General features: G+C 41.8%; 1 protein-coding gene across 2 annotated transcripts; it reads left to right on the forward strand.

Moving 5' to 3' along the window:
• The first annotated feature begins 832 nt into the window (after positions 1-832).
• On the forward strand, positions 833-25,261 carry GTF2A1 (general transcription factor IIA subunit 1). 2 transcript variants are annotated; one of them, XM_079988938.1, is made up of 9 exons: positions 833-1,092; positions 7,279-7,380; positions 9,850-10,075; positions 16,046-16,110; positions 17,551-17,626; positions 18,698-18,831; positions 19,719-20,039; positions 20,342-20,431; positions 21,968-25,261. In XM_079988938.1, exons 1-9 carry the CDS (start codon positions 1,078-1,080, stop codon positions 22,073-22,075), a joined length of 1,137 nt encoding a protein of 378 aa, XP_079845064.1. In that variant the 5' UTR covers positions 833-1,077; the 3' UTR covers positions 22,076-25,261. The 2 variants fall into 2 exon arrangements, with proteins under 2 accessions (XP_079845064.1, XP_079845063.1); XM_079988937.1 differs by lacking the exon at positions 833-1,092 and adding an exon at positions 4,248-4,570.
• Positions 25,262-25,813: the final 552 nt, after the last annotated feature.

Raw genomic sequence — 25,813 nt, forward strand, 5'->3', positions numbered from 1 at the left:
ACCCAGCTCGCCTAGCCCAGTCGGGGTTGAAGTGCATGAGTCCAGTTGGTGACACTGGCTCACGGGCGATGCTGACACCTTCCAACTCTACAATTCTATGATTCGATGTGCGGCAAAATGGAATTTGGAACAAGTGAACCTGCAACAGAACATTGCAGTGTGAAATGTTCCTGTTCCAGGATACTCACTTCCATTTCCCCTTTCCTGGTTATACATAATTATTTTTACACCTGTCAGCCACCATTCCACACCGAGTTTGCTCAGTATTCACTGGCCTATTTTAGAGTCTTCCTCTAGGCTTCCTCTTCAAAAAATGTTAATTGAAGTTAATTAAAATGTAAAACTGGCCCTGATAATGTTCTGAGTGGTGCAGTCCTGGTTTAGCTTTTTTCACTCTCAGGACAAATAGACCCGAAAAGCCAATGGCTCAGCATCTAGTGTCTTCATTCAGCCTATTTATTGCCCCTTGTATTCAAAAAGGTGGGAATTTCTGTGGGAATCCTTTAAGGTGATGCATGAGGCTAAAGGGAAAGTTTGCAAATTGATTGTAAGCGTGTATGAGCACAACTAAAGCATATCACATACTGTCAGCCGGTGGTTAGCTTTCTGTGTGTATCTGCATGCTTCAGCAAATGTGAAACCAGAAGTATCTGCAAAACCTGCACATAATTTGTGAAACTCCAGAAACAGTACTTTAGAAATATATATAGGCACACAGCACAATCAACTGAAGTCAGTTTGTGCCAGCAACCTTTCAGAAAGCCGTGACTTGAAACTTGCTTTGCATTTACGAGAACCATTTGCAGCTGTGTATAAATATCACATTTTACAAATTCAGCTATTCTCATAAACTTGCCAGGTCCAGACAGCATCCACGCAAAAGTTCTTAAAGAACTGAAACGTGAAATTGTTGACTAGCTAAGAAAATATGTAACTTGACCTTAAAATTAGCCTTGATGCCAAAACACCAATTTTTAAAAAGCCATCCTGGAAATGAGGGGAAATGGGTGGAAAGCATTATCAAGAATAAAATCACCAAGGATACAGGAGAACAAGTCTTGATAAAGTGGAACCAGCATGACTTCCGAATGGGTAAGTGATGTCTAACTAACCTATTAAGAGTTGAGTGTGTCAACAAGGATATAGAATTATAGAGGCAATCCAGCTGAAATTGTGTACTTATACTTTCAAAAAGCTTTTGACAAGTACCTCAGCACAGAGGTAAGCTTAGTGTATAAGCTTAGCACTCATGGAATAAGAGAGGTCCTCTTATGGACTGGCAACTGGTTAAAAAAACTGGAAGCAGACTAGGAATGGACAGAAAACTGAGTCCCCCAAGAGTTTGTATTGGGACCTGTATTTTTTAACTTGTTCATAATTACCATTTAGAGTTTGAGTCACCTAACCTCAAAAAGAATTATTGTAGAGCTGGAATACATTTTAAAAAGGGCAACCAAAATGATCAAGGGGATGGTGCAACTCCCCTATGAGAAAATGTTGCATTTGGGGCTTTTCAGTTTAAAGAAAAGGTAAGAGGTGACATGATAGAGGTGTATAATATGCATGGCATTGAGGAAGTAGACAGAGAAAAGTTTTTCGTCCCTTCTTACAACACTAAAACTTGTAGATATCCAAAGAAGCTAAAGGTTGGGACAGATAAAATAAAGTACTTCTTCACCCAGTGCATTGTTACTATAGAATTTGCTCCCCTAAGAGGCAGTGATGGCTACCATCTTGGAAGGATTGAAAAAGATTAGACAAATTCATGCAGCATAAATCTGTCAGTGGCTATGAGTCACAGCACCTGGCTATGTTCTACCTCTGAATGCTACTTGCTGGGAATCACAAGTGGGGAGAATTCTGTTGATCTCAGGTTCTGTTTTCAGACTCCCCATAGGAATCTGTGAGAACAGGATGCTGGACCACTGATGGGCCACTGACCTGATCCATCAGGCTTTTCTTATTGGGCTTTTGCTATGGGCTGTTTGCCAGGGAAAAAAAGCCGCATTTGTCCCCACCCCCACAGCTATAGCCCCATGTTCATAGCCTTCATAATAATGAGAGTATCAGCCATCTGGGCTGCATTCATGATAGATGGTGTTGAAACTGGCCAGGCTTCAGGAAATTATTAACTACAAATAATTAGAAACGCCACACAAGTGTTAAAACAGCATGATGGGGGTGAATTACAGGCAGTAGCGTCATTAAAATGCCCCACTTTCGGGTTGGAAGTTTCACAATACACTTACCTGGGAGTAAATCACATTGAATTTAATGAGTCTAATTGACAAAGCAGATTGGCTTCATTGTGAATAAAAGCAGAGAAATATTGATAATCATTTTAGTTGTTCAATGAATTAATCCCTTAGCAAGGCATTTATTTTTCACTGTATTACTTCCTCACACTGACTTCAGTGCCTATTGACACAGGCCCACTTGCTATAGTGTTTTCGCTACCTGCTGAATATCTTTTTATTTCGGCAAACCTACCAAGAAATATAATTTAGCTACCTACATTTGTTTTAAAAGTCTTCCTTATTTTGTCTGTGTTTTAATGAGAATTATTTTATGTATACAGTATTTGTACTTTAATAGTTATGTGGAATTCACCTTTGATCAAGTGGTTTATAAATCTTATAAATAAAATAAATCCCCATTAAGTCACTACAAAATGGCTTTGCAACAAGGCTGCAATCCTATACCCAGTCTTCTGGGAGTAAATAGTGAACTCAATGGGGCTTATATTTTTATATATGTGTATAGGATTGGGCTGTCTCTCTGCTGCTATAGAGACATGACATTTTCTAACCAGTTCTTAAGTTTAGCAGTGCAATCCTAACCATGTCTACTCAGAAGTCATCCCTACTTAATTCAATGGGGCTTATTCCCAGGTAAGTGGGGTTAGGACCGCAGCCTAGAGCCAGTGTGGCATAGTGAGTAGTGCTGGTCCAAATCCCTGCCAAGCCCACTAGATAGCTCAGTTGCTTAGAGTGTGGTGCTGTTAATGCCAAGTTTGCACGTTTGATCCCTGTATGGGACAGCTGCATAATCCTGCATTGCAGGGGGTTGGACTAGATGATCCTCAGGATCCCTTTCCAGCTCAACAATTATTCTATGAAGCTCCCTAGGCAGTCACAGTCTCTCAGCCTGACCTACCTCAAGAGTGCTGTTGTGAGGATAAAAACTGGAAGGAGAAGAGAACCGTGTGGGCAACCTTGTGCCCTTTGGAGGAAACGTGGGCTATAGACGTGACAAATAAATTAGGAATTCGCTCGCCGCTTTGAATGACAAATGGGGTTTACTGTCTTTCCAATACCGGGGAAGTTCCTGCTAACTTGCATTGCGCGTTTTACCAGTCCGGCCACTAAAATACTGGCTTGCTGAGCACATCTAAACCCCAGATAATGCTCAAACGGGTGGAGGCGCCAACTTCAGATTCACACAGAGCAGCTGATGAGAAACGGGTCAGCATTACCAGTTCCCCGCCATATAAACCTCCTCCTCCTCCTCCATCATCTTGAGTGGCGGGGGCAAGGATGACAGGCTCCGCGAAGCTTACACCGGCGCTTCCGGTGCCTAATAGAACAGGACAGGCAACGCCTCCCCCACCTCCCGCCCCAAAAGGGACACGATACGATAGAGATGTGTGCCTAGAGAGGCCGCATTATTTTATATTACGTTTTCCCGCCTCACACATGGAAACTGGTAACGCACCAGATGGGCGACTTCTCTCCTCAACCCATAGAGATAGAAACAGGTAGAGTCGCTAAACTTCAGGTAAAACATCGAAAGCCATCGTCGCCCGTGAGCGCGCGGTTCCAGACCTCGGCGTCTCTATGGCTAAGTCTATTCTTTACACGTCGGGCGTAAAGGCGGCTCAAATTTCGGGCAGAAAGAGCCGCGCGTTGCGAGCAACGGAATAGCCAAGGAAGCCGCCATGGCGGTTCGGCTCCCACTTCGGCCTTCCGCCTGGGTATAGGTGTCATGGCGTCAGAAAAGCGGAAGTCGTGAAGAGGAGGAGGGCGGCGATAGGCAACGTCTCGCTCCTTCTCGCGGGACGTGGCCGTCCTCCCCCTCCCTTCCCTTCCCCGGCCTCCCCCTTTCTCTGGCCGCTCGCGCAGCTGCTCGGCACTCGCTATATAAAGGGGCGAAGCGAGCAGAGCAGGCGGCTGCAGCCCAAGGGCCGCCGTGTAAGGCCGGGCCGCGGGGGGAGGGCGGCCTCGGAACGCGCTTTCCCCGTCAGCGGCGGGCGAGGGAGAGAAGGGGAGAGAAAGAGAACGGAGGGCGAGGGGAAGCCCCTGAGGCGAGACCGGGGGGAGGGAGGGGAAGGCGGAGAGCGCGCGAAGTAAGGGGGGAGGAGAAGAGGAGCCAGCAGTTTACCTCAGCTCGCGGTCTTCCCTTAAGAGAGAGGCGAGGGGGGTGGGGGGGAGGGAGAGAAGTGCTTGAAGGTGCCTCAGCCGCCGCCCGCCCGCCTGCTCTTGCCTCAGCCGCTGCCTCGTTGGGGGTGTGCGGTGTCCTGCCCGGGGGGTTGGCGCGGGACATGGCGAGCTCGGCTAATACAAACCCCGTGGTAAGGACGCAAGGGGGAGCCTCGAGGCGGGGAGGCGGGAGGGCCGCTGGGCTTGTGTGGAGAAGAGGGAGGCGGTTGTTGCGGTGGTGGTGGTCGTAGTATGGGCGGGGGGCGGCGGGAGAGAAAGAGAGAGAGAGAGAGCGAGCCAGGAGCGGACCCTCGTTCGGCCTCCGCCCGGAGCCACAGAGGAGGAGGGAGGCGGGCTCGCTCTGTCTCCCTCGGAGCAGCCGCCGTCTCCCTCGCGCGCTGCTTCGGGGGTCACCGCGGAAGAGGCGCCGCGGGCGTCTCGAGGCAGCCTCCCGCTCAGCGGCTCTCCCCCCTCCGCGGAGGGCGTGGGAGAGAGAGACAGACAGAAGCGGCGGGTTCCCCTGGCGCCTCTTTCTCTCCCGCCCGGGTGGTGGGTGCCTTTCTCTCCCCCCCTTTCTGAGGTTGGGGTGGGTGTTCATTTTTTTGAAAAATTTAAATGTATGTGTGTCGGTGACCAAAGGTTGAAAAGCACTTTTTAATTCCTAACCCGGCAGAAGGAAAAAAAAAAAAACAACCGAAGTCTCTCTTCCTCCTTTCCTCCTCTTCCCACCAACCCCCATCTTTTCTCGGAAATATATTTGACGTGCGCCAAAAAGAAAGCACTCTTTTAAGCCCGTGCGAGGTTTCCCCAGAAAAGGTTTTTATTTAGCATTGCTGTAACAAATACAACGATTAAGCCTCTATTCCTCCTTTCCCGCCTCCCTTTTCTACGCTTCCCCGTCTCGGTTTAATACTAGACGACACAGTTTCCCCGAGTCTCTCGCTTTCCACATCGGTTTGCAATAAGCAGTCACACGAAGGGAAAAACAACAACAAAATAACCCTGCCCCTTTTATCGTTATTTCCCCGTTTCACATTTTTTTAAAAAAGAACAAACCGAATTCACTAAGGGGGGGAAATAACACTCCCCCCCATCCCAATAAACCACTGCTGACAAACCAGGGTCCGGGCGGCTCCGTTGCAGATTTGGCCGCTCTTATTTTGTGCTCTGAGATCCATCATGGCTTCCCCTCGCTTTTCTCTCTCCCTGCTCCTTGTGTTCCTCCTCCCTGTGGCTGCCCTGTTTATATAGAGCCATTGCCGCTCTCTAATATAGACTCTGCCAGGATGGGAAGGTGCTTTCCAGCCCCACGTCACCGCCTCTCCATTTAAACACCACATCAGCCTTTAAATAGGGAGAGAGCTGCGGAAAGCAGGCTGGGAGGTGCCTGCACAGCGCAAGCTGAAAGGAGCTCGCGCTCTCGTTCAGAAGCTGCCGCTCTCAGCTTTCAAATTCAATTTGCTGTGGCTGTTTGATGGCAAAGCGGCTGGTGCATTTCTTTTTTTTTAAAAAAAAAATATTTATTAAAGTTTTAAATGTTACAAAAAGAGAAAGAGATAACTCCACGTTAAACAAAAACTTGACAACACATCACAATAATGAAAGAAGAGAATAGAAATTTTTTTTTTATAAAAAACAGAAAAATAGAAACAATTAAAAAACACAATGAACCTTCCCATAACTTATCTTTCATTTGCTTGTTTCCTTGACCACCTCGCACCTCCCTTTTTTGTATTCTAGTTCGATTAGCTATTTCAGCAAATCCTTTCCATCTTTCCCAATTTTTATCCTATAATTTATCTTAATATAATGTAACTTTACCTTTCCTCCTTTCATCCATTAACAATCTATTTTTACTTAATCCTTTATAATATTTCTGCTAAAGCCACATAACTTCATTCCAGCCTCCTTCTAACATTACGGCTGGTGCATTTTTGTCCTTCTAGCTGTTGTTTTTTTTAAAATGTATATTCGGTGAAATAGAGAACAGTTTGTTGTCCTGCTTTTTAAAGCATTTACAAGCTCTTGCCTGATCTTGTATATGTTTATAAAGAACCAAGTCTGAGCTCAATGGGGCTTAATAGAAGTGTGTCAAGAATTGTGGACTTGCATAGTAAAGCAGTATTAAAAATACCTGTGTGTACATATATTTACATATGTCAAAGAATAGATGAATTACTCTCTATGCACAGGGCACAGTGAGAAAAATGGTTCTTCTCCAGTTCATAGTTTAGCTGCTGAGTGTTCAGCATTATAGCCCCATTGAATTCAGTGCTGGTAAACTGTTTCATTGCTATGATTCTATGTACCTTGGGTTAAATCCGAGTGAGCACAGTGGTGTTTATATCTAAGTAGACCTACATATGATTTGTGCTGTAAAACCTGCCACTTTTTAGTACACGTGTTAATTGAAGCTTTAGTCCCACTTGACATCAGTTGAACTGGACTGAATTAGAGCAGAGTACTTTGGTTTGATTCACATTTTGTGAATCAAGGTTACTACATACTAGATCAAGGCTACAATGGTTGGGCTACAATTCACACCATCTCTAATCATTTGCCATGCTGGCTGGGGATTACTGGAATTGTAGTCCAACACAATCTGGAGGGCCAAAGGTTTCCCAGCTCTGCATTAATTGTCTTATTGCTAGAAGTGCTAAGATTCTCTGGAATGTTATGCAGATGTGATGGTTTAATAACTTTTTTAAAAAATATAATTTTGAGACAATTAAAGAAGTATCCACAAGGATTATCTGTGAAACACTAGTTCAGTAATTTAAAAATATATCTAGAAGTGTTTTGAAATATTGCTAGCATAGATCTCATATAATAAGCTGGTCTTATCTGTGACTTTTTGCAGCCTAAACTATATAGGTCTGTGATTGAAGATGTCATTAATGATGTCCGAGAGGTCTTTCTGGATGAGGGTGTTGATGAACAGGTTCTTGTTGAACTGAAAACAGTAAGTTATGTTCACTACAAATTACTTGCTGTTTGCAACCTTGTAGCAGTCAATGCATAAAACTCACAGCTTGAAGGGCTGTATGCTGTAAATATTTATATAGCATGTCACTCCAAGTATTCTTCATACATTTGCAGAGATTCTTCCTTAGAGCACCCCCATAATGGAAGACATTGCTACCCCTGAATTGCAGGTGGAGAACTTAACTAAGGCCACCTAGTAAATTCAAGGCTGGATTAACATTTGAACTGGGAAGTTGTAGCCATTGCTCTACATCAACTCTTCAAAGCTTTAAATACTGCTATTAAATATAAGTGTTTTATAGTGGTTTTCATAATTACATCACTTTTCTTTGAAGAAGATCTAAGAGTATAATGGTTTTAATGTGACTGCTGCTTAATGACTTTGCAAAGATTACCGTATTTTTCGCTCTATAACACGCACCTGACCATAACACGCACGTAGTTTTTAGAGGAGGAAAACAAGAAAAAAATATTCTAAATGAAACAGTGGATGTATGATTTTTGTGGTTCATGCTGTGGCCACAGACATGTGATCTGACGGTGAGTTTGGGGTAGCCCAATGCAAAAATCCTGAGGATCCATGTAGATCCATGCTTTGTAACCACGTTTTTGCGCCATTGCGGCCCCATGAAACAGTGGGTGTGTGTGGTTTTTGGTGCAGGCTGTAGCCATGGATATGCTATGTGATCTGATGGTGAATTTGGGGTGACCTAGTGCAAAAATCCTGAGGATCCATGTGGATCCGTGCTTTGTAACCACGTTTTAAGTGGGGAGGGAAGGAAAAGAACTCAAGGGACAAGGAGCACGTGTGGGGTGTGTGGAGAAGGATGCTGCTAATAATGCAGGAGAGGCTCCTCTCCGGCTTTGCTCCTTTAGAACAAGCAGGCTCTGCATCTCTCCCTCCTCCCCGGCAAGGAAACCATGATAGTAACCACTCTGAGACAAATCAAGAAAAATTGCGACCAACACTCTCCCCCAACAAGCGCAGTGAGGTCAAAACACACACACACGCAGAGAGAGAACTGGCCCTAAAGTTGCAGGGCGCTGGAAGTCGCAGGGGCGCTGGGGGAGTGAACGGGAAGGAAGAGAAGGAGAAGGAGCCCTCACACACAGAGAGACACACAGAGTGTCGATTCTAAAGTCGGAGGGACGCAGGGAGAGTGAACGGGAAGCAGGAGGAGGAGAAGGAGCCCTCTCACACACACAGACACACAGAGTGTCAATTCTAAAGTCGGAGGGACGCAGGGAGAGTGAACGGGAAGCAGGAGGAGGAGAAGGAGCCCTCTCTCTCACACACAGACACACAGAGTGTCAATTCTAAAGTCGGAGGGACGCAGGGAGAGGAACGGGAAGCAGGAGGAGGAGAAGGAGCCCTCTCTCACACACACAGACACACAGAGTGTCAATTCTAAAGTCGGAGGGACGCAGGGAGAGGGAACGGAAGCAGGAGGAGGAGAACGATAGCTCAAGCACACACACGCACAGCCCCTACAGTGGCTAATCCAAAATCGGACAGCAAAAAACTGCAGGCAGGGACAGAGAGCACGGGGTTGTTTTAAAGCAGCCAACCCCACTCTGCTTCTCTCCCTCCTCCCGGCTAGGCTGGCTGAAAAGCTTTGCTGCTACTTAGCAGCTCAGTGGGGAGGAGAGAGGAACATAGAGGACGGGGTTGTTTTAAAGCAGCCAACCCTGCTCTGCTTCTCTCCCTCCTCCCCAGCTCGGCTCGCTGACAGGAGCCACTTACACCCGCTTTGCTGTTTCAAAGCGAGCCACGAACTGCTCACAACTGCAGCAGATTCCCCCGCCATCTGTAGGCATTCGCTCCATAACACGCACAGACATTTCCCCTTACTTTCTAGGAGGAAAAATCTGCGTGTTATGGAGCGAAATTTACGGTAATAGTGTACTCTGAATATTTTTCATTATCAAAATTGTCTTCCTTCCATTGTACTGAGAGAAATTTTCTTGTAGTTGAAATTTTCAGTAAATGAGCAATCTAATGTGTGAAATGAATTTTTTTAAAAAAAGTTTTAGAATATCTCAGGAATTCCATTCAGTAATATTCATCCAGGAAACAAAATATTTCATTCCAGTAAAGAGCAAGCTTTGTATCTTAGCTTTATTGGCTTGGTGCAGAATATTTTCTAATGGCTGTTTATGACATCAGAATAGATGTCCTTTTTACTATGTTGCTGATGTCCCTTAAAAACTGCATGTCTGGATGATGCTATCAATATGGATAGGAGTGACTCAAATACAGAATGGAGCCAAATTCATAAGCACTATATAGGTTCCCTTTATTTTCCAGAGGATTTCGGGTCACCTCCCTTCAAAATGGGTAGAAAAAAGAGAGTACATTGAATCAGTAATAATAATGTAGAGAGTATATAGTTGATATATGTAAAAAGAAAAGTGTCCTTAAGTGAATCTTGCTTAATAAACACAGCTGTGGGAAAACAAGCTGCTGCAGTCCAAGGCTGTAGATGGATTTCATTCAGAGGAACAGCAGCTTTTGCTGCAAGTTCAGCAGCAGCAACAACAACAGCAGCAGCAACAGCAGCAGCAGCAACAACAGCAACAGCATGCTCATCATCACCATCACCCACAGCCACAGCAAACAGTTCAGCAGCAGTCCCAGACACAGCAAGTCCTTATTCCTGCAACACAGCAAGGTAAGAACTGAGTTCCTTTCTGGATCTGAGGCTTTGTAAAGTTACAGCAATGTTTCATACAAAGAAAAATTAACAGGAGTACAAGTTCTCAATTCCTTTTCAATTTACATGTTGTCTTCAGTGTATCACAACTAGCCATATCTCAGTGGCAAAGCACCTGCTTTGAATGCAGAAGGTCCTAAGTTCAATCCCCAGGTAGGGCTGGGAACGTCCTCTGTCTGAAATGCTGGAGAGCTACTGCCAGTCAGTGTAGACACTAAGTGGGCCAGTGGTCTGACTTGGTATAAAGCAGATTCATTTGTCCTTAATTGACTGATATTTCCCCATCTTAAAGTGCCAGTTGCTCATAAAATGTCCTTCCACTTACTTACTATAATTTCAAATGTTACAGGGCTTTTTTCTAGCCAGAACTCACCAGAACTCAGTTCTAGCACCTCTCAGGTGGGTGCCATTGCCATTCTAAGAGAACGAGGGAGGTGTTCATTGTGAGTTCCAGCACCTTTTTTTCTAGAAAAATAGAACTGCTGTAAGTGAAGACTGCAAGTGTGAGGTGCATAGTATGAGGAGCTGTTCTAGTGTTTGCAGGTGGTTGTTTTTAGGACAGACCTCCAAACTTTTTGAGTCTTAAAAAACATTTAGGAGAGTACATTTAAGGGAGCACCAAAAACTCATTTCACAAAAGAAAAATTGGCAAATCTTCCCCAAATAATACAAAACACGTACATTTACCAAATAAACCCCAAACATGCATGCACTACTACTCCCCAAACAAAAAACTGGGAAGGCAGTGGACCTCGGTGTGTGCTGGAGGTGTTTGTCTCAGTGCCCTGTGGTGTCCACGAATGCCATAATAATTTAGGACATGACTGGGCTTAGCATATGCTATCTCATAGTATGAATTTCTACAAAAATCAAACGTCTACACCAGTAAGGCAATTCAGATTTTTTATTATTATTAAAACAATACTGTATTCCCTTAGTCTGGATGAAAGTAACAATTGTTTCATCTTACTGATTTTTAGGATGCTTATCTCCAAATGGCAGCTGTCTAATATGACATATCCATACTGCTGCTAAAATGTGTGCAGGTGTACATAAGTGCTATCTCAAGGACTAATGTTTAGATTCTGTGCAACACCTAAGTAACAATGAATGTCTTATGCTCTCTAGAAATGCCCCCAAGTCTCCAAACCCTGGGTACATCTTCCCTACATTTTATTTTACTTCCACAAAATAAAATATTCAGTAAAGGTAAAGGACCACTGGATCGTTAAGTCCAGTGGAGTTCGACTATGGGGTGCTGCTCTCACCTCCATTTTCGGGCTGAGGGAGCCGGCATTTGTCCACAGACCGCTTTTCTGCATCATGTGGCTACCATGACTAAATCACTTTTGGCATACAGATCACTGTGACAAGTGCCAGACAGTACGGAAACCTTCCTACCGCAGCAGTAATTATATTTATCTGCTCGCACTGGTATGCTTTCGAACTGCTAGGGTAGCAGGAGCTGGTACAAAACAACCGGAGCTCCCCCTGTTGCGCAGATTTGAACTGCCAATCTTACGATTGGCAAGCCCAGGAGGCATGGTGGTTTAGACCACAGCACCACCCACATCCCCTAAAATACTCAGTACATGCCCATCCAGCAAATAATCTGTTAGCAAGAGCTATTTTTTAATTGCTGCCACCAGCAATTACAATATTTTTTAGTGGAGATGGGCAACTCTGAAGTCTTATGGGGGAATTCATGCTCTTCTGATCATTCCTATGAGTGCAAGAATTTCTGCTTGCCAGAGCAGATTTGGGGGAGGCAAGGGAGGAAAGCCCCATTGCACTGTTGTTGTTTTTTTGGTTTTGTTTTGTTTTTTTAGTGTGCCAGCTTTGTTGAATCTGGCCCTTAGAGTAAGCCACTTGGTTGACTTGAGGCAGTCATGTGGTATAGGCCAGGGAATGAGCTACCTGCTTCCTCCGGGTTGAATTGGACATAAGACCATCAAGCAATCTAGGCATGCTCTCAAAAGATGGGAGCTAGTTACATCCCTTAAGCAATAGACTTGTTCAAGTAAACATTTGCTTATAGAGAACAAACAGAGCAAGTTTTACTCAGACTAGACCCATTGATGTTAATAGGGCCCATTTATATTAATGGACCTAACTTGGTTGTGATTATTCATTTCAATGGATCTACTTTGAATAGAGCATAGTTAAATACCACCCAATATATAAAAACTACTTAATGTTTCTTTCATAATTTTTTGGCTTCTATGGCTTCATTAAGCAGGGTTTGTTAAATAGATTGTGTACTTCCTAAAGTCCCAAATGGCCTCCCATGCTCTGAAGAGGCTCTCGTCAGCCTATGTGTCTCCATGCCAGCATCAGTTAGAATCTTTGCTTCAAGTGACTTTTCAGCCTTTTTCAAATGTAAGGCTTCTGTTAAAGAATAAACCACCAGCACCCTGGACCAATTAGAGCTGGAGATGCAAACAATTTTTTTATGGTGACCCAACCAGATACGGTTATCAGCATTCTGATTTACTGCTTTGGCACACTGGGCAGGTTTGACGATTGGGAACATGGCATGTAAGGAAAAGGTGTTGAATTCTTGGCTAAATCTAAATCCCATCTGCATTAGACAAAAACAGTTTCTGTATCTTTCTCCCCTCCCCTTTTACAGAAGTAATTGCAGCTTCAGGTGGAGGGGGTGCATTTTAGATGGAGGAAAACATTCAACACTCCTCAAATGCCCTGATGTTTTTCAAATTAGTAAAACAAACCAGGAGGTATCACATCTAATTTAGTACCCAGTTAAATTGAGAATCTTAAGCCAAACAAGCAGACTAAACAGAATACACAACTTACTTACATTCTGATTCTAGTGTAATTTGCACCTGATTTTCAATTGTAATATTTTTTTAACCCTCTTGGGTCATTTGGTAAAGGGTAGGCTGTGAGTATAAACCAGAAATAAAACTTGCTTCCTGGGGTATCCTTATCATGAGGCAGGAGTGGCAAACCATTCAGTCTGTGTAACAGATATAATTAAAGAAAGAAAACACAAACTGCTAAGCTATGTTACAAAATGGAGTCTTGGACTTTTAAGATGGCTTCCCTCATACCAAGTTGGCCAAACAGTAGTGCTCATGTTCAGCATAGGTCAGGCTCATCACATCCTGCTTATCACTGTTCTTCCTTTCTCTGTTAGGATTTTAGGTCCTTGGCTTAAAATGTTTGGAATATTGTAGTGGATATGATCTCTTCCATATAATAGTAAAGGATATGAACTTAAACTAAAAACTCACCTCTCTTAGCAAGCACAGAGGTAAAACTGAACCTTCTGCAGTGAGTGTGATAATTGCCATACACCTTTTCAAGACTTCTAAGTTTGTTAGGAATTGTTTCTACTGAGGTATGTATCTGGTGTTGGTGTCCACAATATAAATAGATTATGATATGGAAAACCTCATTTGAAGAAGAAACATTGTTGGTTAATATTCCTTTAACTGGGTTACTAGTTTAGTGGATTGTGGGATTGCTGTGAGTGTAATGTATCTGGACAAAATTGATGACGAATATTCTGGTTAGCATAGGTTAAATGCAAACTAGATTAGTGTGATTTCAGGTGAAATCATACCTGATTGGAAAACCATACTTTGAGAATGCTCATCAATGTTTCCTTATAAAACTGGAAGAAAGTTTTGTGTGGTACAGGGCTGTACTGTATTTTAATATTTTGTTGGAAGCCTCCCAGAGTGGCTGGGGAAGCCCAGCCAGATGGGCAGGGTAAAAATAATAAATTATTATTGTTATTATCTGTCCAGGGTCTAATGTTCTTCAATATTTTCATCAGTGAAGAAGAGGGTAGAGGGAATTCTTAAGAAATTTGCAGATGACACAAACCTGCTGTGGCTAGCCAGCATATCAGAAGACTGAAATAAGATTCAAAATTATCTTGAGGGAAAGGAAACATGGGCTTAAATTAACAAAATGCAAAATTCTATATTTCCGGGGTGTGGGGTGTGTAAAAATGTATAGGTACAGAATTGGAGATCCCAAGTCACACAAGACTTGTTCCACTTTATTCTGCTGTAAGTACATGTGAAAGCTTCCCAAAATTGTAGTCAGTCACAAGCTGAACATGAGACAGGGATACAGCTGCAGAAAAGCTTATAGAAATATAGTTTCCAAGTCACAGGATATAATAGTTCCACTTTATTCTGTGCTAGTGAAATCTCATCTGGGGTATTGTGTCCAGTTTTGGACACGATACTTTAAAAAGGATATAGGCAAATAAGAATGGGCTTAGAGGAGGGCAACTAAGATGGTCATGATGGAAAATGAGACCTTTGAGGAAAGATTGACAGAACTAGAAGACTGAATGGAGATGTAGAATCATAGAATCATAGAGTTGGAAGAGACCACAAGGGCCATTGAGTCCAACCCCCTGCCAAGCAGGAAACACCATCAGAGCACTCCTGACATATGGTTGTCAAGCCTCTGCTTAAAAACCTCCAAAGAAGGAGACTCCACCACACTCCTTGGCAGCAAATTCCACTGTCGAACAGCTCTTACTGTCAGGAAGTTCTTCCTAATGTTTAGGTGGAATCTTTTTTCTTGTAGTTTGGAACCATTGCTCCGTGTCCGCTTCTCTGGAGCAGCAGAAAACAACCTTTTTCCCTCCTCTATGTGACATCCTTTTATATATTTGAACATGGCTATCCTATCACCCCTTAACCTCCTCTTCTCCAGGCTAAACATGCCCAGCTCCCTTAGCCGTTCTTCATAAGGCATCATTTCCAGGCCTTTGACCATTTTGGTTGCCCTCCTCTGGACACGTTCCAGTTTGTCAGTGTCCTTGAACTGTGGTGCCCAGAACTGGACACAGTACTCCAGGTGAGGTCTGACCAGAGCAGAATACAGTGGCACTATTACTTCCCTTGATCTAGATGCTATACTCCTATTGATGCAGCCCAGAATTGCATTGGCTTTTTTAGCTGCCGCGTCACACTGTTGGCTCATGTCAAGTTTGTGGTCAACCAAGACTCCTAGATCCTTTTCACATGTACTTCTCTCAAGCCAGGTGTCACCCATCTTGTATTTGTGCCTCTCATTTTTTTTGCCCAAGTGCAATACTTTACATTTCTCCCTATTAAAATTCATCTTGTTTGTTTTGGCCCAGTTCTCTAATCTGTCAAGGTCATTTTGAAGTGTGATCCTGTCCTCTGGGGTGTTAGCCACCCCTCCCAGTTTGGTGTCATCTGCAAATTTGATCAGGATGCCCTTGAGTCCATCATCCAAGTCGTTGATAAAGATGTTGAATAAGACCGGGCCCAAGACAGAACCCTGTGGCACCCCACTAGTCACTCTTCTCCAGGATGAAGAGGAACCATTGATGAGCACCCTTTGGGTTCGGTCAGACAGCCAGTTACAAATCCACTGAGTGGTAGCATAGTCAAGTCCGCATTTTACCAGCTTCTTTACAAGAATATCATGGGGCACCTTGTCAAATGCCTTGCTGAAATCAAGGTAGGCTACATCCACTGCGTTCCCTTCATCTACCAGGCTTGTAATTCTGTCAAAAAACGAGATCAGGTTAGTCTGACATGACTTATTTTTCGTGGTTGCATTCTTAAAATATCTGATGGTCTGTCTTATAGAAGAGGACAAAGACTTGTTCTCAACCTCTCCAGAAGACAAGATTAGATCTAATGGGTTTCAGTCACAATAGGATCGATTGTGGTTTATTATTAGGATAACTTATTGATGGTAAAAGGAGAACTAATTATCTGGAAGTCTTCGAGCAGACATTGGTTGGATGCTTCAGTTCTGGATTTCATGCATTGATTAGGGGGTTGGACTAGAATGATCTATCATCCTCACACACTATTCTATGATTATAGTGTTAATAATAAGCTATGGCAAAGTATTCTGTGGTGATTCAAGGATTGATTACCTTTTTCTCATGTGTTGTAGCACCTCAACAACAAGTTATTATGCCAGATTCCAAGCTGATACAGCACATGAATGCATCAGGCATGGTAAGATTAAGCAGTTTACCTTTAAGGCAAGCATGCCAGGACCCAATTAGGAAAGATTGTTTGTGACCAAGCCAAATTATAGTCTGCATAAAGAAAAACTAAACCCGCACTGTACAAAATAACATTGAATTGTATAAGCTTATGCCTCTTTTTCAGTGACTGTTTTGAATGTTTAGTCTGTTTTTAAAAAGCAGAATATTTATGGTAGCAGCTAAATGTATTATATAGGTTATAAATTGTGTACCACTTATCAAGAAAAAAATCTTAATCTAAGCAATGTACATGATAAAATCAACAAAACTATAAAATATTGATAACATAAAAATGGGCCATGTCTGGAAAAACCTAAGTAAACAAACAAGTTGATGTCTAAATATGGACCTGGTTTACATAATCACTTTAAGTCATAGATAAACATAAACTGGTGAATACACAATGTGAAGGTGCACAGGGCAGAAATAATGGGCTCTTCACTCCACCACCACTCCTGCTTTCAGGAGCTACCCCATGGTGTGGCTCAGAGTTATGTCAGAACACAAGCTCATGGTTTGTTTTTCTTCAGACAAACCAGGAGTTGAAACCAAGGTTAGCTCTTGTCTTACCATTTGTAGTATGCTGGGGGGGGGATCACAAGCCTGATTTAAGATGTAATACTAAGTCAAACCTTGGCTGAGCTATAGATAGCAGCAGGAGTTAGAAGCAAAGCGCTCACAGTTCACTATGTGTATACATCCTTGAGTATAGTTCTACTGTGGTTTGAAGTGCTGTGCAAATGAGGCCACATTTTGAAAACTTACCACTAACCTGAGAACCTAAGACTAACAAAATGTATTCTAGGAGCCCTGCTCTCTGAGTAATTGTTGCATGTCCTTGTTATATGCAGCAGTCTGATGGTTTTCCAGAATTCTCAATAGATTGTCAATTATTATCTTACAAGAAAATATTTTTATAGAATTTTATAGGTTAAATCCGTTGTGTCTTTTCTCATGAACAGCAGGGCTCCTCCTCCCTGTGGAAGGGATGTGAGTCAGTGGAGGTTCCTCCTCTAGTCAGTCCCCAGTTTCCTCCTCTAGTCAGTGGCAACTCTGGATCCACTCTGGGTAGACCTGTTGAATGAACTGGAAGAAAAGGGAATTAATTATTTAATATTTGTATTTATAAAATAAACAGTACTATGACTGACTTAAAAGCCATACTCTTACAAGAAGTGTAAGAGTATTGTAAACTGCCTTGTGATTCTCAGATGAAGAGTTGTATAGAAATTTAATAAATTAAGAAGTGCTCAAAGCAGTTAAAAATGTGGGTGGAAGAAGAAAGCTGTTGTTATTCTAATATAGAGACATGTAATCGGCTATTGAAATCCATGTGCTACTTCGTCTTAAATCTGTGTTTTCATTATATAATTTATTTTTGCTGCTAAACTAGTTTCTTATATTTCAGAGTGCTGCAGCCACCGCAGCTACCTTGGCTTTGCCAGCCGGGGTTACTCCTGTTCAGCAGATACTCACAAATTCAGGTTTGTTTGTTTGTGTATGTGTCAATATGCATTTCTGTAGTGTTATACTTTAGAATATCAAACATAAAAATGTATCAAATTATATATTTTGGAAGTGGAGAATAAGAAGTATACAGTGGTGCCTCGCAAGACGAAAAGAATCCGTTCCGCGAGTCTCTTCGTCTAGCGGTTTTTTCGTCTTGCGAAGCAAGCCCATTGATGGCTTAGCGGATTAGCGCTTTTAGCGGGTTTTAGCGGCTTTTAGCGGATAAGCGGCTTAGAAAAAGGGGGGGAAAGGGAAAAAAACCCGCAGGAACTCGCAAGACATTTTCGTCTTGCGAAGCAAGCCCATAGGAAATTCATTTTGCGAAGCACCTCCAAAATGGAAAACCCTTTCGTCTAGCGGGTTTTCCATCTTGCGAGGCATTCGTCTTGCAGGGCACCACTGTAAAATCAAAGCACATAGAGGCGAAGGAAAGGGAAGCACTTGCCTCATGGTCTTCTCCTGACTACCCACCATGCTAATGTCACCACCACTTGTTCTGTTTCTTGGGAGGCAATCCTCATTATCAAAACATGGGGCATGAAGACCATAGACCAGACATGTGGGAGGGCAGGTTAGCAACTTGTTAAGCTGCATATTCATGTTAGCATGGCAACTGCAAGAGGAGGAGGAGAGATGCATGTTCTGCTTGCCCAAACCATAAATGAGATCTCTCGGTGCTCAGCCAATGCTGGGGCAATTGTGTAGGAACAGCCACAAGTGCACCACACTATGCTTTTGAGCCTCCAAGAGTCCTCTAGTTAATTAATAATGCAGACAAAATGTAAGGTTAGATGAACTCTTGGTCTGATTCAGCAAGGCACCTCACATGATGTAAAACTGACATGGCTAAACAGTAAACTTGTAGGGTATCAATAGACATGTCAATGAGTTAAGAATTTTCCCAGTGTAACATTATTGGTTTCCTTTGTAAAAATGCTTCGGTTCATGTGTGTGTTTGTGTCAGTTCATTGCATGATTGGCTCTTGGGTCAAGAGAAAGTTCCACAAGTTAAGTGAGATAATTCAAATGGACTCATTTTATTACAGGCCAAATCCTACAGGTGGTTAGAACTGCTAATGGAGCTCAATACATCATTCAACCACAGCAGCAAGTGGTTCTACAGCAGCAGGTTATACCACAGATGCAACCTGGTGGGGTACAGTCTCCTGTTATTCAGCAAGTAAGATTGTTTGGTTAACTAAGGGGAATCTTCCAGGTCACTTTGCAGGTATCATGTTAGCACAAAAATGGGAGAGTTAAGGGAAAGGATATGGGTGTGAGAAGAAGTATTTATAATTAGGGACAGAGCAAACATTATTTTTGTTGTGACTGTGGCATAATTGATTTCAGTAAAGTTAAACAATGACTCACTTAAAATATTAAACACTGCTGACACCTTGTAGATGAAGAAATGAATGGTGTTTAGCTACTGAACTAGTTTTATGTATTCATAATAAAGCTAGCATGTTGCTTTCTTCTATAACACATCAGCATAATGAAATCAAGCAGGATTAGGGGCAGCTCTTTTTGGAAATGGCTTCAGAACAATCCCTTATTGCCTTACCCATCTGGTCTGTGTTTGAGGAAAGAGGCCAACATGGATTTGAACAGTCTAAACAAATATGAGGCGTCCTGATTAGAGAATCCATTGCTACTTATGAAGATGCATTAGATACTGCCTAGTCCTTTTTTAGCTGCTGCCACTTTATGAAGCAAAAGAATGGAGACAAACTTGAGTCCTCCCTCTATTGCACTGGAGGAAGATAGTGGAATGGAAGGAGGACTCAAGTTTGTCTCCATTCTTTTGCTTCATGAGGTGGCAGCAGCTAAAAAGGACTAAGCAGTGTCTAATGCTAGCTGTTAATCAAATTAGGCTATATTTTAATAAATGCCAAGTTCTTAATAATTATTTCCTCAATAATTATTGAACATAAATATTCATATGCAAGGTTTGCAAGAAACAGAAGTAGATTGTCTTGCTTGTTTTATTACAGAAACAAAAACTGAGACTTAAGTAGGAATTATAGCTGTGATACAATAGCTTTTGTTTTAATTATTTTTGCCTAGGTTTTGGCTCCTATTCCTGGAGGTATCTCACAGCAAACGGGAGTGATTATCCAACCCCAGCAGATCTTATTTACAGGAAACAAAACCCAGGTAATACCTACAACAGTGGCTGCACCCACAGCAACACAAGCACAGATTCCTGCAGCAGGTCAGCAGCAACCTCAGCAGCAAACAGCACAGCCACAGGCACCTTTGGTGCTACAGGTAGATGGAGCGGGTGACACATCATCTGAAGAGGAGGAGGAAGAGGAGGAAGATTATGATGATGATGAAGAGGAGGACAAAGAAAAGGATGGAGGCGAAGATGGCCAAGTTGAGGAGGTAAATTTTGAGGTGTCTGCTTCGATTAGACTTTCACAGCACATATAGATAAGATTAATGTGTTAATTCTAGCTGAGTTGGTTGTAGGATAGGGAAAAAATCTGCTCTTATTAGATAAATGGGTTTGAAAGGTTGGGGGCGGGAGCTCAAAGTGGTGAGCTTTTGTCAGTTAAAGAACATGCATGACTAGGTAATATGCACATATGTATATTTTAAAACTGGTGTCTTCATTGTGTAGGACTTCTATATAAATGTGTAATGTTTAATGAATTGGGTCATCTGAATACTCAAATATTTTCTAGGAGCCTCTGAATAGCGAAGATGATGTGAGTGATGAAGAAGGGCAGGAATTATTTGATACTGAGAATGTTGTTGTGTGCCAGTATGACAAGGTAAATCTGACAAATATGATTCCTAAAACCTGCATTGCCTCCTGCAAAAACCATAAACTTGAGAGAATATGTATATTTTTAATGTTTGTATTAATAGTGGTATAAACCTCACTTTCCTAGTACAGTTTGCTGACAATTTAGAGCCGCAATTCTTAGTAAATTTAAGCAGTTAGAATCATTTATTTAAACCTTTAAACCATGTCTCCAGTTAATTTTACATGAGCTTGTAAAGGTTTATTAGAAGTATTCATAATATGGAGATGGGGAATCTTTTTCAGCCTGAGGGCTGCATTGTTGAATTTGCAGTGTCCCAAGCACAGCGGAATGATGAGGAGTACGTGCCACATACTCTATATTACTTTATTTACACTTCAAAGCTGGTAGATTACAGAAAAACATCTTGCCTCTGCCGGAGCAGAGAAAGCATCCTCTCTCCTCTAAAGCACGGAGAGAACACTGTGTGAACAGTGAAAAACAGGAAACCAGTGTACGTCACATCCAGTCTCCTTTCCCGTGAGAAACTCCAACAGCAACTCTGACTGGAATGTAAACATTGTCTTGTGACAAGCATTTCGCTGCACAGTGAAGAGAGCAGAAACCAACATGCATTGCCTTATTAGCAACCTTCTACAGGCTTTATGGCTTCAGCAAATAGGACACAAGGAAAATTTGAGTGTGGCACAATGGATATGATGCTTATCTCTTTGCTGTGGTCTACATACCAGCCAAGCAAAAGTCAGAGGTGTTGTCACACATACACTCACTTGCATACACACATATGGACACCTTGGTCTGCATCCTCTATCCAAAGAAGAGGTGTTGATCACAGTTCAGAGATGCATTCCATCGACTCAAGTAGGGTGCAGGGCTGATGTGGAGTGGTTTGGGGAGGGGGCATGGCCTATGAGAGTCCCAAGAGCCCAAACAGTGAGGCACAAAGAGCTGCTTTTGTTGCGCCCAGGTTCTCTTCCCTTCATTTAAAAAAGGGATCTTATGCTGCATACAACAGTGTGTGATCCCCTCTGTTCCTATTCCCTCTGACTATGTATCTTAGAAGGGCTTTAGGGCTATGTGATACAATACGGTGTCATGTTGATTTGGAGTTACTCCAGGAAGCATGGTTGCTTCCCTCTTGCCATACTTCCTAGAGTGGTTTCAGAGCATCACTCTGATGAAACCCTTCTTTACTAGCGTTAGTGGAGGGAATGTGTATAAAGCAGTTCACACTCCTGTGAGCAGCATAAACCCCTTATTTTAGGGGGTTTCTCGTACATGAAAAACCAGAGATTGAGAGCCAGAAGGAACCTGGTTTGAGCTTCCCTCAAAGTGGACATAATATCTGTCTGGAAGCTCCTGTGGAAGGGGAAGAGGTATTTTTTTGTGAGATCCCTTCTACCTCCAGCTACCCTTCCCATGCTCTTTTGGGCAGTTTATCCATCCCTCCAGAGCAGATTTGGGTGGGAGGTTTTTGTTAACAAATGTTGTATTTTAAGCTTGGGATGTTTCTCTTCAACTTTGGCTTCCCTCCTTCAACAGATTCATAGAAGTAAGAACAAGTGGAAGTTTCACCTCAAAGATGGAATCATGAATCTTAATGGAAGAGATTATGTATTTTCCAAAGCTATTGGAGATGCAGAATGGTGAAGTTCCTTACACATAAGAAACTCTCAAAGCAAAAGCAGGAGATTTTGATTCTTGGACATAACACTTCAACAGAAATCTATATCTGCGCATCGGAAAAGAACAGTAGAACCGAGACTGCTAGAACAAAGAAATAGCATGGCAACGTTGACACTACTTCAAATGGGAAAGCTGAGGCATTGGTGCAGCTAGCTATGCCTGAAAGCTGGTTTTGTATTAATACCTTAATTAACCACTTCTTCCTATAGATAAAGGTAACTAGCATGTGAGGCTTAATCTCCCCATACACTGATTTGAAGGAACTCTTCTTTTTTGGTAACAATACTATGGGAAAAGCTTAGTGTGTCTTGTGTATAAATTGTGCTGACCCATTCTTTCTAGGAGTGGGGTTGGTGAGAATCTTGCTTAAACTTGCGTGGAGGTTTCTAACCAAACAGTAAGGACTGAAGCATTGAGTTCTAATAATTACCTTGTATGAGTAAAACTATTTTTAAAGCCCTTGTGCTGGGTCATGCATAATAATTTTATCTACAGTTTTAGGCCTTTTATATAAATTTTGATCCTGGTACCAAAATCCTCATTTGTATTTTAAATTTAATAATTCTGAATCTTTCATTTAATGCGATGTTGTATTTTAAAGGGTGTACCGATGGAAGCTTTTAATGTCTCGGTCTTCCTGCTCTTTCGAAAGGTCTTTAAAGATTGAGCAAATCTAGTCTGCTATGTGCTGAATTATTGCTTGTCAGAAATCAGTCTTTAAAAATATGATTTCACTGGTTAACCTAAACTTAATATGTATTCCCATTGCCAAGTGAGTGTGCACTGCTGGTTATGAAATCAGGTTGCAAGTGAGTGTGTACTTTGGGAAAGGGTCTATCTACAGCATTGAAAGAGCTTCCACTTTCATTTCAGTAATACTGAAAAATATAGTGAACAAAATCACCCTAGCTCTGATAATTGAGCAAGCAGTAATTGCTCAATTAATCAGTTCCTCAATAAATAGCAGAAAGTTGCTGTTGAGGCTGTTTTTTTCTGTGATTGTGGCAGTGGTCTTTGGAAATTAGACTTTCAGAAATGCAGGGCCTCTTTGCAATATGGTGGGGTTGAAGTTCAGGCCAGATAATGGAAGACATGCACTTCCAGATTTCCTGTGATAAGATCTGGAGGATACTAGTCACCTGAAAAACAGTGAAGAGCAGATTACCCCCTTGCCCTTCTTTCAGTGCTTGTGTTTGTATGAAAAAGGAAACTTATAAAAAATGTTTTTCTATTAAAATGGCCACTGTGTTTAATCAGCACTATGTATTAGTTCCTTCCTCTTCTCTTCACAACTGTCTTCTTTGCATTTTGATTCAGATGCGTCAGTTGTTCCTGCTTACAGAAGATCCATGCAATAAGCAGTTAGGTCTTTCTGCACCCAGGATGTTGCTAAAGTTTAGCCAAATTTGTCAGTACTGTTGTATAGTGACATTCATAAAGCATCAAGAGTTTTTAAATGTAAACATTTCCTCCCACTTTCTGATACAATATATATTGCCTATTAAACCTGCATCACTGGGTGCAGTTTTAGCTCTGAACTTGAAGGTGCGTGTAAGTACTTTATTCCCACTGTGTAAAACAATGTAGGTTTAAAATAATATATGCCACTACTTAACATGCCAAGATTGTGACTATATTGAGATCAATTGCCATTTTCCTTGCATCCTTCTGTATCTTGTGGCCCACAGAGTATATCCTAGTTTTTAAGTATGATTTAATACAGGCTTCAGACCAATCAGAAATATTGCACTGTGAAACAAATAGGCTGCAATAGGCTACCATTTACTATTCATTACTGGAACCCAGATACTGTACAGATGACTTTGCATTGTGCACATCATGGGCACTGAACAGCTGCTTGTCTTTAGCCTTTTATTTATTTTAAAGGATACCACAGCTTTAAAAGTGACCTACAGATAGGCCTATATGGAAGCAGGCATAGTGTCTTGCAAGTTAATTGTGGGTATGCTTTGGTTGGTGAGGGTGTTAACAAGTACCTGTGAAGTTCTTCTGAAAGCGAGTCACATACCAAACTTGTGCTCTTACTTGCTCCATCAAGTGTTCCTTTTTAAAATCAAAAAGTGTGTTTTTAATTTCATTTTATTGTAGCAGCTTGCTGTAAGAATTTAGTTTGCTTACACTTATTGTTGTACTTGAATTTTAATCATGGTTTTAAGAATGTAATTGAGCAGACCTTTTTGTTAGGTTTCCATTGAAAATCATCATTCCTTTTGGGAGGGCAAGGTGTCCCCATGGTTAGTCTTTAAGCTTTTTGTCACTTGATTCCCCCCCCCCCCCCTTAGACTTGGAATTTGTTTCTATTCAGTATCTTTGCTTCTGAAGCAATTAACGGTTTGCAAGAAGGGCTTATGTTTAGATTTGCACAGAAAACAGGAGCACCTTGGCAGGGATATAGAGAAAGCAACTTCTAAATGTTTTGATCAGGGCAATGGGAGATTTACAGAGTGATTACACAAAGGTGAGAGTCTTGTGCCTTTGCAATCTTCAGGTATTCCTGCTTTGCATTGATTGATGTGATATGTAGGACCGTTGGATTCCTTTGGTTGTAGATGTCCTACAGAGTTTCAATTGTAACAAACACCAAGTCTAATCTTACCAGCTTTCTAGTATGTGCAATCATTTGAAACGTCTACATTAAAGATGGACTTTTAAGGAGGTTTTAGATACTGTCACAAAGAACTTTATATTGGACTATTTAAATTTAATGTGTAAGGTGTGTCCCCCTCCCCGCTCCAGCTGCCTAGTGGCAACCAGAGTTTCCATCTCCCTTTCTCCAACCTATATCATAACCTGCTTTTTGTCATTGGTCATCTCCCTGGAAATGGATCATGATTTCACAAATACAAATATTGTGCTAGCTGTCTTTTTCAAGGGGATGAAACTTGTAATTGAAGAACAGTTGCTAGAAAAAGCAAAGAACATGCAACACGTGTGATATATCCAGATTTGTAGAAATGTCATATTTAAAATAGTGTTAGCACCTTTGGGTTTTCATTTTTGGTCTGTTCACATCAAACAGCAACAATGTCCCCATGTTATTACTGCTGAGTGAAAACTCTGTAGTTCCAGTGCAAGAGAGAGGAAAGAAATAACTTTTCACTTGTTCACAAATCCCTGCTCTTCTGCTTTTTTTTAAAAAAAAGTCTCTTTTGGCTTTGTTTTATGGAGGTGGGGAACAATCTCCAAACCTGACAAATTATAATTAGTTTGGTTCATTGTATTCAAGATAGCAGACCTTGAGCTGAAATGAGCTATATCAATTGTAATTTAAGAGTTAAGTTTCCATTTTTGGAAGATAGTAGAATATTGGCTGTTTGTTTTCTCTGTTTTTAAAGTAGGTCAGGAATGTTAAGAAATTTGGCATTTTCCCCTGTGACAAAACTACTTGCTTATTTTTTGAATTCTTGATTTGGATGTTAACAAAGAACAAAAGGGTAATCTTTTTTAGTGGAAGGATAAAAGCAGGCTAGCCACATGTGGTAACATCATGCATTAACTTGCTCCTGTGTGCCTAGAGTACCAAATAATTTAGGGAAGTGGAAAATATCCTTAGTTGCTGTTCTGAGCTACTATTGTCAACTGCTGTTGTACATATACTGTTATGTGTAAGGGGGTAAATATATTTATTATGTTTGTAAAATTCAATCTGTACAATTGAAGATCAAGGATGCTCTTCCTGGG

Source organism: Podarcis cretensis, assembly GCF_951804945.1.
Source record: "Podarcis cretensis genome assembly, chromosome: 1".
In the NCBI taxonomy this organism is placed as follows: domain Eukaryota; kingdom Metazoa; phylum Chordata; class Lepidosauria; order Squamata; family Lacertidae; genus Podarcis; species Podarcis cretensis.

Bases quoted from the DNA above. Each gene is read 5' to 3' on its own strand.
- GTF2A1 (XM_079988937.1), top strand. From the start codon at position 4,541: ATGGCGAGCTCGGCTAATACAAACCCCGTG. The intron at 4,571-7,278 runs GTAAGGACGCAA...GACTTTTTGCAG, and splicing joins CGGCTAATACAAACCCCGTG to CCTAAACTATATAGGTCTGT. The intron at 16,111-17,550 runs GTAAGATTAAGC...CTTATATTTCAG, and splicing joins ACATGAATGCATCAGGCATG to AGTGCTGCAGCCACCGCAGC.